The 20682-nt window shown below is 41.4% G+C and overlaps 1 protein-coding gene and 1 long non-coding RNA gene across 3 annotated transcripts; both read left to right on the forward strand.

The window, feature by feature from the left end:
- Positions 1-1846: 1846 nt before the first annotated feature.
- On the forward strand, positions 1847-7756 carry LOC131142384 (uncharacterized). The gene is made up of 4 exons (XM_058091669.2): positions 1847-2486; positions 2547-2671; positions 3339-3381; positions 4458-7756. Exons 1-4 carry the CDS (start codon positions 2210-2212, stop codon positions 5444-5446), a joined length of 1434 nt encoding a protein of 477 aa, XP_057947652.2. The 5' UTR covers positions 1847-2209; the 3' UTR covers positions 5447-7756.
- A 457-nt stretch (positions 7757-8213) lies between these two features.
- Positions 8214-19617, forward strand: LOC131141595 (uncharacterized). 2 transcript variants are annotated; one of them, XR_013628115.1, is made up of 7 exons: positions 8214-8253; positions 8320-8402; positions 8689-8803; positions 14914-15050; positions 15144-15234; positions 16808-17006; positions 18858-19617. It is a non-coding gene; the product is annotated as an uncharacterized LOC131141595 (long non-coding RNA). The 2 variants fall into 2 exon arrangements; XR_013628114.1 differs by lacking the exons at positions 14914-15050; positions 15144-15234; positions 16808-17006; positions 18858-19617 and having other exon boundaries at positions 8689-8920.
- Positions 19618-20682: the final 1065 nt, after the last annotated feature.

A 20682-nucleotide genomic window follows, 5' to 3' on the forward strand; every position in this document is an offset into this window, starting at 1 on the left:
CACCATTAAACTTAATATGTTAAGTTCATTAGAATCAACATCAAGTTGATTTAACTTACAATTGTTTGTATAATTATTTTACTTAATATTTCAATACATTTCAAGTTCATTCAACTCATAATTAGTAGTGACTTTATAATAAAAAAGAAAAGCAAATGACAAAAATTTGTTGGAATTTTTTTTGTTTTACTTCTCCCCACGTCAGGCAGGCAGCATAATGGCTAGCTCTTACATGTAGGAAACGGGTTCCTAAACATTTCATATAGAAGTGAAAAAATGTCTTGCAACACCGTTACTTATGTACTTACGTAAGTTACATTATAACAAATCACATACAATGAGATGGATGAATCCACTCTCATTTTAAGCAATACACATTTAAAACATTTTAAGCAATACACATTCATAAAACCACTTTAAAAGTTTTTTAAAGTTCTTGTAGAAAAAACTAAATCTCACCATCATATCCCAAGTTCACATCACAAGGACATTACACCACAAGTAAAATGCCATGGGCTAGTGCAAAATATGCAAATACACCAAACATGTATTATTCGACACTGACAGAAAAAACATGCACCTGATACCTTCATTCATTCATTCATTCATTTTCTACTGCTTATCCTCACAAGGGTCGCACGGGGTGCTGGAGCCTATCCCAGCTGTCTGTACATGGCAAAACTACCACTACTAATCACAATGTTCTAAACTTCCAGGGTAGTCCAGGGTAGTCCATCACCACAGTCCCTTCCAAGACGATAGCCACTCTGGATGGGTTCAGCTGGAACTTACCACTGGAAACTGTAGGATTCATTGCCAGTTGCATTCTGACGAGAAAGTAACAGATTTACAAGTGAGAACACTGCCGCGCCAACTACTTACTAACAAGGTACCACCTGATGGTTAGAATGAAAATCCGCAGACAAACATTGAATATAATTATTCATTCATTCATTCATTTTCTACCGCTTATCCTCACAAGGGTCGCACAGGGTGCTGGAGCCTATCCCAGCTGTGTTCGGGCAAAAGGCGTGGTACACCCTGGACTGGTGGCCAGCCAATCACAGGGCACATATAGACAAACAACCATTCCCACCCACATTCATACCTATGGATATTTGGAGTGGCCAATTAACCTAGCATGTTTTTGGAATGTGGGAAATGTGTGGAGTTTGCATGTTGTAACAATGTTGTAACGATTTAAGTCCAATTAACTTAGTAGAGTACACTTGACATTTTATATGAAGGTGAAAGTAATCTTCATTGTTCATTCATCCATTTCTGTCATCATTTCTATGTATTTCATTCAGTTACATTATTTTTCACGTAAAACTATGAAAATGTGTTTTGTGTTAACATTTTGGGTCTTCTGGCACGGATTCATATGGATTTATGTAATTTCTTATAGGAAAAAATAATTGGGTTAAAGTCAGTTTCGTTTAGAGTAGGAACCCTCTGGAACAAACTGAGGTTCCAGTAGTAGTTTATTAAAATACATGTATATTTAAAATTGCGATCAAGAACCTTACCTTTTTTATTTCAATTGCATTTTTAAACTGTGTTAAATTGTGTTTTGTTTTTCGATACCAAGGGGCAGAACATGTTTTTCAACAACTTGTGAGTGTAACACGCGTTAAGACTTTGTAAGTAGGAGATTGTGTCACTGTCTTCATTACAGCGCCGAAAATGACACATTTTTTATGCTGTTTTTGCTCAAATAAACGCGGAGTGTCAGATTTGGCGAATGCGTACGTATAACGTCGTGGAAATTTAACCATAAAGTTAAAACCTCATCCACAAGCAACAATGTAGTGCAGCATATGGGTTTCACTTTAATCAAACGCGTTTTGGGTCCACGTTTTGTCCTTCTTGCGGCCACCGTACTGCGTGTTATGGCGTCACCACCACAAACAAGATGTCGGCCGCCGACCTGGTGACAACCCAGTCTAACGGCTTTACCAGGCGTGTTGGTGTGCGTGCTGCAGCTGTGCCGTGCCGCTCTTGTTGGGGGCAAATATGAAAGCGGGTGGTACCAGGACGACATAATTGGCACGGATGGCGCTCTTGTTGACTTTCATGGAATGTGTTATCGGGAGTTAGCATAACGATGCTAAGCTCGTAATCTAGCAGCGGTGGCACGGACAAGACAAAACTTTCCTTTGGTTTGTTTTAAAACATATATTATCGGTGTAGCAGCGGAGGCGCCATCATGTCGGATCTGGACACCCTCGTTGTCACCTTCCACACGCAGCTCCTGGACGTGATGGAGACTGTGGTGAAGACCGCCATGTATAAGGTCACGCAGTTGGTGGAGGACAGCTTCTTGGAGGAGGTGAAGCGCAAGAACCAGGAGGTGGAAACCCTGAGGATCAAGCTGCAGTTTGCTGAGAGGAAATTAAGTGTGAAAGAAGGAGGCGTGTGTGTTGATATTGCTAGCAATGACACTGGCGACGCTTCAGCAGATCGGCTTGAAGACTTGCAAGATGGTAAGAACATGCATGAAGGCATGTAATCATTTGGAAATAACCACCTGCATTCATTTTCAGATGTTTTGATGGACTGCAGTGTGAAAAGAGAGAGAGACGGCGCTGAAAGGTCACTAGGGACCCAAAGATGTGAAATGCAATCGGACGAGGCTCCATCAGTCCTCAGCCCTGAGGAGGACACGCATGTAAATATCTCACAACTATAAAGAGGCGGGGTGTCATAAGACATGATAAGATGTCTCATTCAGGAAAAAAAGGCAGATGCCATGATAATAATCATAAATACAGTGGTTAACGGCATTCATCCATTCCATAGTTCGCAAGTAGTAGAAGTTGAATTTTATTTTTCTTCTAGTCTGGGCTTGTCTCGTGACACCCCTAATAAAAACAATAATAAGAGTGCACCAGTAATGGGAATTGGAGCCCTTTTCTTTCGGCTCCGAAAAGCTTTTCTGAATCTCCTTGCTTAAATCGATGTGGAACCTTGGTTTTCACCATTAGTCTGTTTCAAAAGGTCAGACTAAAACCAAAACGTACGTAAATGAACGTTGAATTCATCTCCCTCCTCCTCTGGGCATGCTCAGGCTGTGCAGTGTGTCCACTCGTGTTCGCTCCTCCAGCCCGATGTCGAAAGCAAAGTCACCACCAGTCACGTGCGGCTTTGACAGAACAAATAGACAAGACACAAACGACTGCTCGTTCACTTCAAAGAACCGAATGGTTTTGAACGATCCATCACTAGCGTGCACTGCCGGTTAACAAATAGCAAATCATTTGGTCTGCTAAGGATCCTTGTGGATGCAAGTATGAAGGTGAGCGAGTAAAATGCGACCATGTTCTTTTTTTTAATAGACAACAGAAGATGACGTGATACCAGTGGTGAAGAAAGAAGTCGGTAAGTTGTCATTTTGCAACATCTTCTTATTCTCTGGCAGACCTGCAGTCTCACAAATAAAGATGGCGTACGCAGTTTTGTAGGCACAGTATGTGATCTTTAAAAAAAAAACATGACTTGAGTGCCAGTACGCCACCTTGTGGAGACATGGCAAAGAGGTGAACATACATTGGAAGTGGTAAAGTGAAATCCTATGTTGGAATGGAATGGAATAAATAAAGGTGTAACCACATGCTATTATTGACTTAATGGACAAAAAGCCTACCTACTGTATTGTATTTGCTTGGCAACATACAGTTTTAGTGGTGATTCCAAAAAGATTGATTGCCTGACTAAGATACATTAAAACAGCACTTGCATGTATAGTCCATCCACAAAATTAGTTAATAACAACAATACTCCTAATATTTTGTTCATGTCAGCTTAACGGTAAATATTTCTGAGCCATCTGCAAGTATTGTAATTAATCATTGGCGTCTCAGTCGCCGTGACTCCGAATGACAGAATAATGCAAATGAGGGTGGTTAAGTATTCCACATGCTTTTATATAGATGAGACGCCAGGGGCATTACATACAGTAATTCCTCTTTTGGTGCGGTTAACCCCTTCCAGACCCGACCACGATCAGTCATTCCATTTCTAAATAGAATATTTTCATATGCAGAGCATACTAATACTGTTTACAACCTTCTATCTATGTTTTTTTTTACATTAGAACCCTCTAGACATGAAATAACCCCTATAGTCACTCCTATTACCCGATATAGTCGACATTATAAGAAATAAGACCAATCAGACCGCATTTGGAGAGTTCCTTTGTTTTTCTGCAGTGGCTATTGTCTATCAATGTAACATTAGTGAAACCATTGAACCCAGTGTAAAGTAATATACATGACTTGTTTGCTTGCGTCTGATCCACTCATGCTTCATTTAGGCCAAGAGTATCTACAATTTGTTTCAGTACCCATATTTTTGACACTAGGCCGTAGTCAAATCCTCTTGATGAAGAAGCGCAGGGTAATGATGAGGATGGAAACACATACATGCGATGTCTAACACATTCCACTTTCCTGAAGGCCCAGAGTACGGGAGGACATCTCCCAAGCATCTGTCCCTGGAGATGGACGTTGCTTGGACTGGCCAAACACTGCATCATCAGAGACTTGGAGGTGACAGAGAGGGCGATCTAAACACAGCCCAATTATCTCCACAGCGAGCAGACCAGGAAGACTGTTTTCCAGACGGGAATATGAGTCCTGCTACTCGACATCAGCTTTGTAGCTCCTCCTCCAGGGGAAGACTACAGAACCTTGCCTGCCTCGCTGTGCCAATCAAGCAGGAGATTATCGTGGATTCACATGAGGCTGAGGGTATCCGGCATGTGAAGAAGGAAGCGACGACAAAGTCCGGGATTACATCCGCCTCATGTGCAATAAAGAGGAACAGGTTGAGTTCTTTAGCACCAAAGCGCAATACAAATTCCCATAAACCCACGGCACAGGAGGGGATCAAGGTGAATTCTAAAGACGCTACATGTGACAGGCTGCAGGCTGCTATGAAGCATCTCATTCGGTCCGTGAAAAAGCCCACGCCCGCACTGTCCAACAACACGGCAGCAGCATCTCAATCTTACTCTCAGGCCTTAAACTTGGATCCCCTGAACAGAATTCCCACCACATCTAAAGCCATGCCCCCTGCTGCCATTCCGCGGAATCAGCCTGCAAATAAACTAACCTTTAGTCGAACCGCCCCCCCATGTGCCACCTCCCACCACGCACACTCTTCGTCCCACTCAGAGGGCGTCCTCAGGCACCCCCTGCGCTGCGGCCATTGTGACAAATGTTTCCCCCATCTCAGCAACCTGAAGACCCACCTGCAGACTCACACCGGCGAGAGGCCTTTCTGCTGCTCTCTGTGTGGTCGCAGCTTCACCAAGTTGAGCAACCTCAAAGCCCACCGGAGAGTCCACACTGGGGAGAGACCATACTGCTGCTTAGCCTGCGGAAAACGCTTCACACAGAAATGCAACCTGAAACGCCATCAGAGGATACATATGGACGACTGACGGCGGTCGTGACCGCAGCTTTTTGTGTGTGTGTGTGTGTAAATGTCTGAGTTTGTGTCTTTTGTCACGTTTTGCGGTCCCTGTAATACTTTGTATTTGACTCTTGAAGTCTGTTCCATGTACGGTGGAACCTTGGTTAGTATCATTCACCCATTCCAGAAGGTCCGACTCTAACCGAAACGTACTCTGAATCCATGTCAACCCAGTGAATCCGTCCCAGAAAGCCAAACATGTTTTCATATTTTTACAATTATTGTTGAAATGCATATGGATGATGAATGAAAGGGATAAACCAACACTCACACCTTCATTGTTAGCATCATTGCTACCAAAGACGACAACCGGGCAGCAAGAGCCGGACTGGAAGGTACCTTCATGTTTTGCTCTTGAGTCATTTCTGGAATTCTGAAAATAATGTGACAGTCTTTGTCACCTTCTTTATCAAAATGCTGACATTTGCAACTTTCTTTGGATACGTTTTGTCGCAAATATGTGCTTGGGGTGTTCTACCCCAGTGGTAAGCTATCCATATCTTATGTTGCTGTCGTGATGAAAAGAAGAGCAGAGACAGTGTTGGTAGCAAACAACTACAGTTAATGGCTGATGACATCGCTGACTTCCGCTTCCTGTGCAGTAGCAAGGCTACTGTCAAGGATGATAAAAAGTACATTAAGAACACACGCCTGCCATATTGTAAGCTCACCGGAAAATGTATGCAAACCGAAACGGAAAAATACGCTAGCAAGTATGCTAACCGAGGTGCCACTGTATTCTTCAAATATCATTTACATAGAGGGTGTTGTTTTTGCTGTCATTTATTAAATGTAGGCCAAGTATTGGTTTCATTCATGTACCCATTCTGCAATTTGTCTACACTGTATATACAGTGGAAGATGTTTGGTCAATACATATTCCTGGGCTCCACAGTTAAGAAGGGGGTTCCAATCTATATTCATATAGCACATTTCCAACTGTTAACTGCCCAAAGTGCTGCACAGTGGCCAAAACACAAAATTATACACACACATGCCCTTAATTATAAATAGTACAGCTGAATGGTAAAAATATAAAAAAAAAATATATATATATATATATAAAAGCAATGCTCAGGTTAATCTATAATGTTCTACGGATTGGAGTTTGAAGCTGCGGGTTGCCGACCCCTGCCTGAGTTAAATTATGTTGTTACAACAGGGAAAATTGGAAAAGATTAGAAATTTTAAACAACTTTTATAAGCTGTGTGATGTTTTGCACCTCCCGAGGAGGCAAAATGGCTTTTGGATGGAAATGGTTGCCGAGCTCTGCACTCGGGGTTCTGTAAAAAGCACGTCTCATTCATCCTAAGTCAGTAGAAACACACAAATGTGATAATAAAGCAAAAATATAATCTTACATAATTGCATTACATTACAACTTACTGTATGCTGGAGTCGTACAAGAAATGATCGGAGGCAAACTTCAACTTTCACTCAGGATTGTATTTTCTAATGGCATGTCAGCCAACACCCACACAGCACAAAACAACAGAGGGTCATCAACTCCCACCACTATCTCACCATCACCCTGTACTTTCTGCTGGGGGAGCCACATCCACAAAAAAAGAGTAGCAGAAAAAAGGTAGAAGAATGAACTTTTGATACGTAAAAGAGAGGTAAAACTTCTGTTTAGTTTATTAAAAATGAATCAAAATAACACGTTAAAAAGGCACAAGAGTGATCATTTTAACTAAAGCAAAGGTTGCTGGGAAATGCACATCATGCATCTGCTAACTTGTCCGGGTTAAATATCTCACAGGTTATGATGTTTTAGTGTTGACTACATTACAAGCAAGCACGAATGGACACCAAAAAATGCACATTTCCCCCACTCCAATGTAAAAAGATGTCAACGTGGTAGGGGGGGTCATGTTCGAGTTTCAGTTCGAGCCACAACCTGAAGTAGGCCTTGAGTTTTGGCCCCCCCGAACTAGACTATGATGCGGACATGCTCATTTAAAAACTAAAATGTCAAAAGACAAATTGTTAAAAAGCAGCGTATGTTTAAGTGTGTATCACAAGTGCATTACATGGTTGTGCAGGATTAAAGTGGGTAAAATGTAGTTAAAGTTTGAGCTAGCGGGTGTTGGAGGTGATAAGGTTTTAATCTTATTTTCAAAAGGTGGAAATAAGGTGTGTGTGAAAGTGATAGGATGAGGAATGTGGATTATAAGCGGCTCCTCTGTTGTAGATGCTATCACAACTTAAGGGAGATCTATTTAGCCCCTCAGCAGACATGGTTAGCACGTCCGCTTTGGAATCCACTTTGGACTAAATGTGTTCCCTGGCATTTTCCAGTGACAAATAAAAGACACTGAAAAATTTGATATTTTTACAGGCTGTGTGTTTGAATACAAGCCTCCAGTGTCTCCCTCAGTTTTAAGTGCGTGCTTTTTTAAGGCTTTGGCATGGGAGGAGAGCAGAGCGTGGGGGGGGGAAGACTACTATTATTATTATTATTATTATTATTATTATTATTATTATTATTATTATTATTATTATTATTATTATTATTATTATTATTATTATTATTATTATTATTATTATTATTATTATTATTAAACTAACGCACGTTACGACCCTCGTGAGGAAAAAGCGGTAGAAAATGAATGAATGAATAACGCGCGTTAGTCAGCGTCATATGATTGAGTCATGTGATTCATTGCACCCAATCAGGGGTCACCTCTCGATCACATGACGCCCAAGAACCAATAAATAGATAACCGGAAGACGCTGAGCAAAACACAAATGGGGAAGCGTTAGCTGCACAGGTAGGCTTGCAAAGTTATTCCAGCGCAATAATTTGTTTTAACATTGCTGTATTAAATACATTGTAGGCCCCCGCTACCACTGTCGCGACTGGGAGCAATACCTGGGAGCACTACCTAGGAGCATTTCATGTATATGTCGAACGGAACTGGTAAGTGTTGCTAATACTGGCTTTACTTAGCTTAGCTACCCAGTTGTACTTTATCACTACTTGTGAATGAGTTATGGATGAATGCACTTTACTATTGTATAGCATTCAGGTAGGATTATGGGATGAATAATACCGAACAATGTTATGTCACAGATTGAAATATATTAATTGTTATACTCTAGATACTTTATGCAATTAGTATATTGAGTATTGTGTGCACACTGACACTTACACCGTCTACTGCCTGTAGTTGGCAAGGACTGATTGTGGCCCTGTGTTTATACAGGCCAGGATTTTTTTTGGTACAGAAAAATTGATGGTGAGCTAAGCGAGGGAGGCAGAGATCCTGGACTGGCTTGGACTCCATGTGAATGGACTACCCAATCGCTCCTTCAGGGCTGGTAGGAGATTGCCGCACAGCAACCCGAATTGTTGTCCATGTTTTCCCCTTTGGGCACTACCTCTCACACAAGGTCATCACGGCATCGTATCACCGGGACTCGATGGACTAGCTATCGGCTGAAGGAAAACATTGTGAATCTATGTAAATATTGAATACACTCATTAGCAAAACTCAGTGTATCTGGGTTGTTTCTTCTCTCTTACCTAATCTGTTCCTAGTAGTCCAGTATTTTCCAACAGTTTTTATTGATCGCAATTGAATAATACCAAATGACTAATTTCTGTATTTTCCGCATATAAGGCATTATAAGGTGCACCTTCAATGAATGACATATTTTACTTTTCTATATATAATACACACTGCATTATAAGGCGCTGCAGTAGAGGCTGGGGTTACGTTATGCATCCATTAGATGGTGCTGTGCTAAAGGGAATGTCAGCAAAAGAGTCGGGTCAGTCAAACTTTATTAATAGATTATTTATTTATTAATAGAATAGTCCCAAAATGACAACTATTTTATTATTTATTTAAAGTATTAGTATTTTCGTGACACAGTTTATCTTTTAACAGCAAGGTATAACATGTAGTGCAACATTTATCACATTGTGAAGGGGAACTTTTCCTCCATTCAGTAAACATGTAAAAAACATTCTGATGCTGTTACGGCAAATTAAACGTTTGTACAATCACAATATAGTAACACTCGTAATGAAATGTGAAATAGTAGTTTGTGTACGGAAGGAGTGATTACGTCTTTTCATAAACCGAAAGCACCAAGAAGGACTGCCTCTAAATTCATTGATGTTAAGTTCACGTGCTAGCGCTGTTGCCTTCATTCGAATAGTGATTGTACTGACACTTCTACTTGCTGCTCTCTGTTCAACAAACCACTGTTCAAGTTTGTCCTTTAACTGTCGCCATCTCACTTTGTTCCCGTGGAAACTCTGTTTAGTCTTCTTTACTTTGAGCAGCTCATCCTCTTGTTTCCTCCACTTCCGCACCACTGATTCATTAATGTTAAATTATGTCGCTGCTGCTCTATTCCCGTGTTCTGCGTGACTCTGCGTTGTAAGCGTGCCTTTTAATTCAACACACAAATGGAAATGAAACGCTATAGTAGTTGAGTAGTTTTTTCTCAGGTGTGCACAGGTAGCTCTGCCCCGGCAGGACCAGTACCGCACAGGGGACGGCAGGAGACGGTAACGTGGGGCTGAGACATGGAGAGATGTGCTCCTTCCCATCTTCTCCTTTTCAGACATGTGATGTTGCTTTATGGAACAAATAGATGACCATGACAATCACAGGACCTGAGAAACAAAGTCCTTACTTAATGGAGTGAAACAAAAAGCACCACCAAACATTCAGGCCAAGCGATGAAGGCCACGCTGCTTTATTTATGCTCCACTCGTATTGTTGTACGCAGCCCAGGCAGAAGTACTTGAACTTTGATGTGTTCTTTTTTCATTCCCATTTGTTGTAGGAGCACTAAGCACATTTCTAATTAAGTCCTTCAGCGCCACCTCCTTCATCTCAGTCTTTGGAAGAATGCCCGTGAAGTTTAAAACGACTTCTCTCGGCTTTGCTTTGGCTGCTCGTTTTCAATTCAGAGCCGGAAAGCTTTCCGTGTGATTCAAACGCCTGACAAGATGGAAAGAATAAAAGCTGCGGCATGTCACTGAACACAAGCCAGTACTGACTCTATGTACACATTTCTATGAAGTACGTCATGTTGTATTAGTAGCCCCTGCGTATGCAATTGGGGCTTCACAGGATCTTGCAAGATTAAAACGTGACAGGATTTCTCTTTTGAAAAAAGAAAATGTCGTGGGAACATGGCCTGGGGCGATTATGAATGAATTCATTAACTCATTCACTCCCAGCCATTTTTCAAAAGACAACCCCTTCAGTTTGGGCCATTTTACGTTGATCTTCCACGGATCACAGAATATTGTCTTCTACGGCTATAGAAAAATGGAACCTAACAAAATAAAGTTTAGACTTGCGGCTTTCACACGAAAAAAGTTTGTTTCTACCTTTTTCTGTTCTTTAGTAATCAGCAGTAGCTATAGGTACGTTTCGGAAAATATCAGTTCCTGACTAAAAAACAGCTCTATATGAAAAGACCCCAATATATTCTGCTATGTACATGCATGTCTGTTTTCCTTGTCTCCTGCTTCCAAACAAACAGGAATATGGTTCACTCTGCATTGATTTCAGCACCTTGGTCCATAGAACAACTGCACGAACGAAGTGAGCCCTTTTTTGTCATTCATATGGTCTTTTTGTCTGTGGGTGGAGGCGGTGCCGGTAGAATACACACGGAGTACAGAAGAGTGTAATATAGTAGAGCTGTAATTAGTAGAAGGCAATATATATTGGATATTTTTTCATTGTCTGAAAAATCTCATCTTGTCTCGTTGTGGACCCAATCTCAAGCCCTTGTTTATCGTAGTTAATTGGTTCCAGTTATTTCCACAAAGTTGGATTCCTTACTTATAAATGGAATATTTATGTAGTTGGAGCATACCAACCTTGTAAATGATTTTTAACAGAGTCCCCTCGACTAGAAATGACACCCTTATAGTCACCTTTATAAGCATATAGGCAAGACATATCGACTCATCCCTTGTTTTTTTTTTTTTTTACTTGAGGATGCACGGGTTTGTGGGGTCTCCAGTTTCCTCCCACGTTCCAAAAACATGCTATGTTAATTGGCGACTCCAAATTGTCCATAAGTTTGTCTGTGTGCCCCGTGATTGGCTATTGTAACATGACTGACACCTACTGACCAGTGTGGACTACTACATAACACATGTCTTTGGATGCCTTCTATTTCTGTATTTTGGCTGTTTTTTAATATTTGTTGAAATATACATACAGTATTTAAGTAATAACAGGCCATTATAAACCATAAAGCTATGATTTATTAATCGTAGTACTGTATATGCCGAACACTGGCGCTTGCTCCCATGCATTACTTGACAAAGGTACATTTTACGGCTGATCTATTTGGTGGACTGTCAAAGATTTCGGCCAAAGTCAACAGTAAACACCAAGAGCTGGTTTTAAAATATTCCAAGGCAACTCTAAAGATGAGCCAGTGGTGAGTGAGGAGTGACGGGGCTCCTGCGGGTGCATCTCCTGTCAGGGTAGACAGATGTTTACTGGTGCAGAGAAGATGCATGCCACACACGCCGCCTGGGACATCTGGGGTGGACTTTGAGGAGAAGCTACTCCCAGCCTGGAAATATGTCATGTTGAAGCATCGGGGGCCAGCAGGTGGAGAAACGGACCATACGTGACCCTTTGATCACGGTCGACGCCAATGTGTCCAGACAAGCAGGGAAGATGACCCCCCTCTCACCCTCACTTTTCTCGTGCAGTGTGAAACGAGTGTGAAACGCAAATCGTCTGAGCACCACTGCTTCCTATCCGGGCGCTCTGGCGGTGATGAATCATTGAGCCAGAAGCCAATGCCATATCGGGCTCAAGTGTCTGGCTAAATGTGAACACTATTTGTATTCCTCCTTGTTTCCCAAGATGGGCATTAAGGGATGCTTTAACCTGGAATAGAACGTCCAATCCAGCCATAGTCAGAATGCAGGACATCTTCGGTTTGCATGTTTTCCGGATAACGTTAAACATTTATGACACATTTTTTGACTCGCCTTGATTTGCATACTTTTTCTTGTCAGTGTACAATATGGAGTGTTATTAATACACAGCGTGAGTCCTGCGAGGTGTCACTACACCAGTAATATAGTTCTTTGGCGTAACAATAGGAATATCAATGTCAATAACATGTTTTTATAGTTTTGCACTACATGCATAATAAATTCAAAATGCATATACATACATGATGAGTGAAAGGGATAAATAAACATTTAAGGTTACATTCCTCTGAAAGCCTACCTTGTCTCCATCATCGCCAAAGCCAGGTTGAGTGGCCATGAATTCAAAGTGTTGATCAGTGCTGATCATTTATTGTCCCACACACAAGCTGCACATAATGCACCATGACATTTTAACCCAAGCATGGGATTGCAAATGTTGAGCTGGTAAAGCAGCAGTGATGTGACGACCTCGGACATGGAAAGGCGCCTCGGCATTCCCGTCATTTAGCTGCGGGTATGTACGCACCCACCCCACTTGGGATTTGTTGTCTCTGTCTTAAATTGGAAGTCATTATTTTTTACATGGGAAGTCAAATAGAAAGTGGTTGCACAAGCCAAGTCACTCAATATTTTCCAGCAGGAAGATGCTTTGACAAGAAGTAATGTTGTGTAACTCCACAATAATGTACAGTACACCCGGGGGTCTTCTTTTACTGGCCCTCACCACATTGTAAAAATACAAATAAAGAAGAACCCCCACCTCAGAAAAAACTGTTAAAATGGAAATTTTCCAACAGTAAACATAAAATATTCAGAGTTAAGTCATAATGTGAAGAGAAAAGTTGATTGTTAAATTGACATGTTCATTTAAGGTACATTTACATGTTTTGAGTATATTTTACATCATTGTATGAAAAGTGAGTGAGAACAATAGGCACTTCATGGTTTTCTTTAGTTATGACCACACATACACACATTTTAAAGCTGCTTTGTGGTGTTTGGAGTGTCCCTGAATGCATCTCGCTTTCTTGTAGAACACTAATTGCAGTCTACAATAACACTGCCTACAATCACAGTATAGAACACCAACAACTTTTCTTTAATCAATTTTAAAAACAGCAGCAGCCATACATCTTGGTACTGATTTGATCAGTTTTATTGTCTTCATGATGGCAGACCAGTCAAGGATGCTACTCTAATAATACACATAATATACACATAATACACATCACATGTGGACACATGTACTTTCACTCAGAACAATAAGTGAAACGTTCAGTAGGGGTCAGTGTTGCACCGCAGAAATAACAGCACCATATTGAGCCATTATAACATAACGTACATTGTAAACACACACAAATCAAAGTACACAAAAGTACATCCAAAACCCATAAGCACCCAGAAATCAGCAGCCAATTAACAGACGGTAATTTGTCTTTACAATCTGCTTATAGATTTTAAACATTGTAATAATTTATTTCATGTTATTTTTTTCATATTTATGATTTAACCATACTTTGAAGACACAAAGACACACTTGTTTCTGTTTATTATTATTATTATTATTATTATTATTATTATTATTATTATTATTATTAATAATAATAATAATAATAATAATAATAATAATAATAATAATAATAATAATAATAATAATAATAATAATAATAATAATAATTTATTTATTATTCCTGTGATTGGAATAGGAAGATCACACTGGTTTGTGCCCCCCCCAAATGAGTCACCTTGGGCAACAAGTCCTTTTCCTATTTCCCAACACCCTCGGCTCCTATAAGTAGACTTTACACCAACATATATTTTGCTGAGTCACTTTGATTGCCTAGTTTCTGTTTGTTTGCCGGTGTAAACATTGGGTGTGTATGCATGCTAGACAAGTACTAATAAATAATAGAAATGCATGTGTGTGTGTTATCAGAGGCGGCCAGGCGGCTGTGGCCGTGTAATGTTCATATTCTGTCCATTAAAGGTCCAGGAGCCCTTATAGGTGGCTGTCATGGAAGCTAAGAAGGAGGGGGAAAAAACATATCCACGGCTTCATTCCCTTTCCCAGGCTAAGCCTGCCATTCCTATCTGGACAAACTACTGACAGGCCCCGAGCGAGCAGACAGGATGCCGTCCTGCAATGTACAGAGAGAGAAGATAGGGAGGCTGGGGATGGAAAAAGAGAAGAAGGATTAGCTGAGTCACATTTATTCTATTAGCCATAAGCCTCAAATAGAGACGGACAAAAAATGCAAAGAATGAAAGTATCCAGGAAATTGACAGAAGCAGCATTTTATTAATTGTATCCCGCTGGAAGCTGTGTGAATGTGAAATGAAATGTATCCAGGGATACCCTCCGTGTCTTTTGAGGAGCTTAGCAGCATAAAATGAAGAACCCCTGAGTAAACACTGCAAGGGATTGCTGAATAAATAATTGAGGAGAAATGTATAAATAATGTTCTCCTCTTAATCTACTCTGGTGCACCGGCAGGTCTCCAAAGTGATGCTCATCCCTTCGGACAGTGAGGCCTTTTGCCTCCCGGCCTCATGGAGGCGCTCTTGACATAGCCAAGGAAGCTTCGTGCAAGCTGGCGACATGAAATAGGTTATCCATAAAAATAAAGAAATGTACATACATCTGCAAAACAGGCCTTAACGCTATTAAAATCCTTTTTTTAAGAATACATTTCTCATCAGCGCAATCTGAAAATCTGCTTTCAGGAAATGAGAGACTTTGTGCCGCTTCCAGGACAGGAGGATACCAAGGCATGCCCATCTGACTGTACCACTCGGCACAGGATCATTAGGAAATGTACGTTTCACAACTTCTCCTCTCCCTCGCGCCCCTTTGTGTCCTCCGATTGATCCTTCCTTTCCTTCCTGTTCCTTGCAGCCTCTGCCTCGTACACCAATGACAACAGTTTGCTAATGAGAGTGAGCCGGGGCTCATTATTCAGTATATCATTAGCATTTAATTGCTCTCTGCTAATCCTAATAGCTATCTCACACAGTTTAATCGCTTGTCACTTTCTGGTCGGAGCACAACTTTACTGTGTCTCCCGGGGGACGGATGGTAGTTTGGTTAAATAGTCACACGTTGGCCGCCATTCATCACTGCAGCTACTCATTACCGGATATCACCGACCCTTTGGAGTGCCTTCGTCTTTCTCTTTCATTGCTTTCGCACTTTTATACAGTGGTGGGGGGATATTTCAGATCATTTACATTTACATGAAACCTTTTATTATGAAGGGAGAAAAAAAACTGTCCAAAGCTCCATGTCCCTGTGTGGTTGATTGGCCTTAAGCTAATAAGTGGCTGAGCAGCAACAACTGCAATCAAACCTTGGGGATAACTTGCAATGAGTCTCTGTGGAGGAATTGTTGTCATTCAGTCACATTGGTTTTGCAGCATCAAGGTCATTGAAGGTCGTGCCACAGCACCTCAATAGGATTCGGCTCAGGACTTTGACTCGACCACTCCAAAGTCTTCATTTGCTTTGGTGGACTTGCTGGCGTGTTTTGGATCATGGTCCATGCTGTGGAAGCCAAGTGGCTTTCAGCTTGGGGTCACCAACAGATTTTTGGCTGCAAGTCTTCGGGTTCCTGAAGCAGTCCTGAAGCAGTCCCAGACCACAGTCACACTACCACCACCATATTTTACTGTTGCTATGATGTTCTTATTTTTACTGCCAGATGTAATATGACACACAACTTCCAAAAAGTTCAACTTTTGTCTGTTCATGTTCTGGCCTTTTTTCCCCCCCATAATTTATTTCATATTGTTCAGTAAAAACCTTTTTTTTTCTGGCCTTTACTAGCCTTTGTGTTATTTTTGGTCAATAGTGGTTTTGGACTTTTTTGCCCAGTGTCTTTCTTATGCTGTCACTGACCTGAACTGAGGCAAGTGAGGTCTGCAGATCTTTGGATGTTGGTGTGGGGCCTTTTGTGACCTCTTGGATGAGTGTCGCTCAGAAGGGGTCAAACACTTTTTCACACCGCTTTATATTAATAAAATGAAATTGAGTAATAAATCCACTGATGGGAAATAAAGTTCCTAACAAATATTTATATTGTTGCAAGAAAACCAGCAGCAGTTTACTAGATTTTACAGTGCAGTGGAACCACTGTTGGTTAGCGTGTTTTTTGGTTTACAGTTGTCCCAGTTACAGTATTAAAGTGAGACCTCCCCGGGGTTGTGAAATAACCCCCCTACAGTCACACGGATTACCTGACGTAGAAGACATAATAAGGGAAAATATGCCATTTTAGGCATAAAACATTAGCATAGTTCTTCCGGAATGTTATATATATTAATAATATTAGTAGCTATGATAGATTCTGACAGTATGATAACCCGCTCCCTCATCCTCGTCTTTCCCGCAGCGCTCCTCTACAAACGTACGAGTCCACAACCACAAAGATGAGAGCGAGGCCGACAATGGAGGCGGTAGGAACAGAGATGTGTCGAGCCAGATCTTCCATCTATCATTCATCAGCTGAAACAAGGAGCCAGATTTGCACAAACATGGAAAGGGATGAAGGGAAAGAATGGGAAGAGAGCAGGACGGGGATAAATGAGAAGGTAAAGGGTGAGCAGTCACCCAACACAGTCATCAACTCTCTTCCATCCATCATCTGTCTCCAGTCCAGAAGCTGAAATTGCCCCGCCAGCAACTTCTCCTGTGTATTACGCAGACATGTTTAGGAATATTTCTGCACCAGCTCATTCATGCAAATGTGTGCTTGTTTTGTATACAACTTTCCTTTGCGGTCACCAAAACAGACACTCAGCGGTAGCTTTTTGGTTTTCACTATTCCATTCAAAAGGTCAGATGAAAACTGACTTGCATTTCCCATTGCAAATAATGCAAAGCCACTGAATCCCTTCCAGGCACCCCAAAGTATGTATGACAACTACAGTAGGTGAAGGCACTACAGTGGAAATCACGTGAATTCTGAAATATAGAATGAGTTCTGAAGGTATGTTGAAATGAGGATCGAACCAGCAACAAGCAGGCAACGAGCCCAGCCATATCTCATATTTAGGGCTTTTTATCTCATCATTTCTACTTTTAATGGCACCATTAGGACTTAATCTCTCATAATGCCAAGAGCCGCCGTGGTGTAGTGGTTCTAACCTCCACCAGTAACCATCATTGGTATTGGTCAGGAAGGGCATCCGGAATATAAAGTGCTCAAGCCAAAATCATGCGGTTTGAAATAATATGTGGTCAAACTATCTGATGTGGCGACTCCATAATCAGGAAAGAGCAGAAACAAACAAACACCTCTCATAATGTCAACTTTTTGTCGCATATCCTCAGTAGGGTGGGGCTATGCTGGAGCCTATCCCAGCTGGACTAGTGGCCAGCCAATCACAGGGCACATATAGATTCATAATTCTGACTTAATTTAATAATTAAATAATAGTAATATACAATTAAATAATAATAATAACAATAATTAAATAATAAAATATATGATATTATAATAACAATTATTAATTATTATTATAAATAATTCCTTCATTTTCTACCACTTTTCCTCGCGGGGGTACTGGAGCCTATCCCAGCTGTCTTTGGGCGGGAGGCGGGGTACACCCTGGACTGGTGGCCAGCCAATCACAGGGCACATATAGACAAACAACCATTCACACTCACATTCATACCTATGGACAATTTGGAGTCGCCAATTAACCTAGCATGTTTTTGGAATGTGGGAGGAAACTGGAGTACCCGGAGAAAACCCACGCATGCACGCAAACTCCACACAGAGATGACCGAGGATGGAATTGAACCTTGGTCTCCTAGCTGTGAGGTCTGCGTGCTAACCACTTGACCTAATATAATATATAATATAATTATATAATAATATATAATATAATATGTTATATAATATATTATATAATATAACACTTGGGGCGGCACGGTGATCTAGGGGTTAGCGCGCAGACCTCACAGCTAGGAGAGCAGGGTTCAATCCCACCCTTGGGCATCTCTGTGTGGAGTTTGCATGTTCTCCCCGTGCATGCGTGGGTTTTCTCCTGGTACTTCGGTTTCCTCCCACATTCCAAAAACATGCTAGGTTAATTGGCCACTCCAAATTGTCCATAGGTATGAATGTGAGTGTGAATGGTTGTTTGTCTATATGTGCCCTGTGATTGGCTGGCGACCAGTCTAGGGTATACCCCGCCTTACACCCGAAGACAGCTGGGATAGGCTCCAGCACCCCCGCGACCCTCGTGAGGAAAAGCGGTAGAAAATGAATGAATGAATATAACACTTATGACTTATTATCTTATAATATATAATAATATTATAATTATAATAATAATTGTGACCATTTATGATGAGATATTATTACCAGCACAAACCATCATTACACCGTCACATAAAGCAGCACAGCACCAACCTTTGTCTGCTTTGTCTCAAAGGTTGAGAGCTTTGCGTGGGCCGGCAGGAGTCTCCTGCCAAAATGGCTGCACTGGCGATGCAAGGTTCTGAGAGACGGACGGAACCCCAATCATGTCGACTCGCCTTAACAAGGCTACCCCTGCGAGGTACACCATTGTTACCCAGCGCTCTGTTGCAGAGCTTTTCTACCACGGTATATTCACTACCTGCTCCAACATATCCATCAACAAAGCCACAGCAACTTCCTGTAAGCTGCTCAAACTCCTTCCTCTGAAGTAAGGACAAATGAATGACACACCAAACTTTTCTCACCTTACTGCCATTCTTGCTAATGAGCCACGATATTATCTAATCTACTATATACCTTTATAAATATATTACTGACCTACGAGCGGACTTCTGGTCTAAAATGCCGCAGGTTGCTTTTTTGCCACTTTTAGAGATTAAAAGATTCGATTCCTGCTGTCCATCCGCACACATCATTATCATTTCCCTTGCTCTCTTTTGTTCCGTCTGCTCAGACGTCGTCCTAAAACACCCCCACGACTGCCCCCTCACTTCCTCTTTCCTCCCTGTCAAACTTTCGGGGCTCTCTAACAAAGTTGGTGTGTGTTTTTTGTTTCTACGGAACGTAAGCGTGCAGATCATTATCAGCAGGACAACAATGTCCCTGCAGCAAGACGGGAGAGATGGTGCAGGAGGAAAGGTCTCCCCAGCCATGAAATAATAAATCATTGCATATCTGTGTATATACCTTGTTTGGGTGTTGAAAGTAAATTCTTATCCAATTATTTTTTTTCACAGTCATCAAAGGATTCTCCATTTTCTCAGCTTGAAGGATATTGACTTCCGGCACCGTCCTCGTCACGATATTTTTCTATTTGGTTGTCGCTGTCACTTTCTGCTGACTTTGTTTTGAAAGGAGTAGTACACAGCACAGCGTGACATCATTTTCTGGCAAAAATAACCTGACAGCTTTCATGAATTCCTTTTAATGGCTATTTTGACACTTCATCAAATTCATAAAAGTTGACGCTCCTGCTCCTCAACTTGTCGACGTGAGGCCAACTTTATTTTATGTGCTGATGTGATTACACACGCTTTCGCTAATTAGCTGAAACATAATGCTATTTGGACAGAAAAATAACCTCCAAGAGATATTAGCAGATCTTTTAATACCAGAATGCAAACCCTGTAAGGTTGGAATTGCTGCAGACCTCATACTGGGCCTCAGATGCTGCAGGGGGCATCGCTGCTGTTCGCTTTATGCACTGTGTGACTGTGTGCTAATGGAACACTGTGACCCAAGGGGTCTGCTAACAAAAAAATACAACTCCTTATGAAGTATATGTAATTTTCTATTCTTATATTCTATTATTTTACTGTGCTGGTAAAATCACATTTAATTCAAACTGTTTTCGCTCACTAGCCAGGAGGTGTCCATTAAAACATGATATAGAGGGAGCTGACTTTAGTGATGAAAGCCTTCCGAAGGGTCATTACGCCATACCCCAATGGGAAGGCATCATTAGGAGATTAGGAAATCGGGAAGATGTGGGTTCGAATCTCCTATTGTGCATCTCTCTGTGTTTGCATGTTCTCCCCGTGCCTGTGTGGGTTTTTCTCCAGGTACTGCGGTTTCTTCCCACATTCCAAAAACGTGCTGGGTTAAATTGGCGACTCCAAATTGTCCATAGGTATGAATGTGAGTGGGAATGGTTGTTTGTCTATATGTGCCCTGTGATTGGCTGGCCACCAGTACAGGGTGTGCCCTGCCTCTCCCCTAAGACAACTGGTATAGGCTCCAGCATACCCCTGCAACCCTGTTGAGGAAAACCAGCATAG

The sequence above is a fragment of the Doryrhamphus excisus genome, linkage group LG9 (assembly GCF_037039965.1).
Source record: "Doryrhamphus excisus strain RoL-2023G ecotype Guam linkage group LG9, RoL_Dexc_Guam_v1.1, whole genome shotgun sequence".
NCBI classification, from domain to species: Eukaryota; Metazoa; Chordata; class Actinopteri; order Syngnathiformes; family Syngnathidae; genus Doryrhamphus; species Doryrhamphus excisus.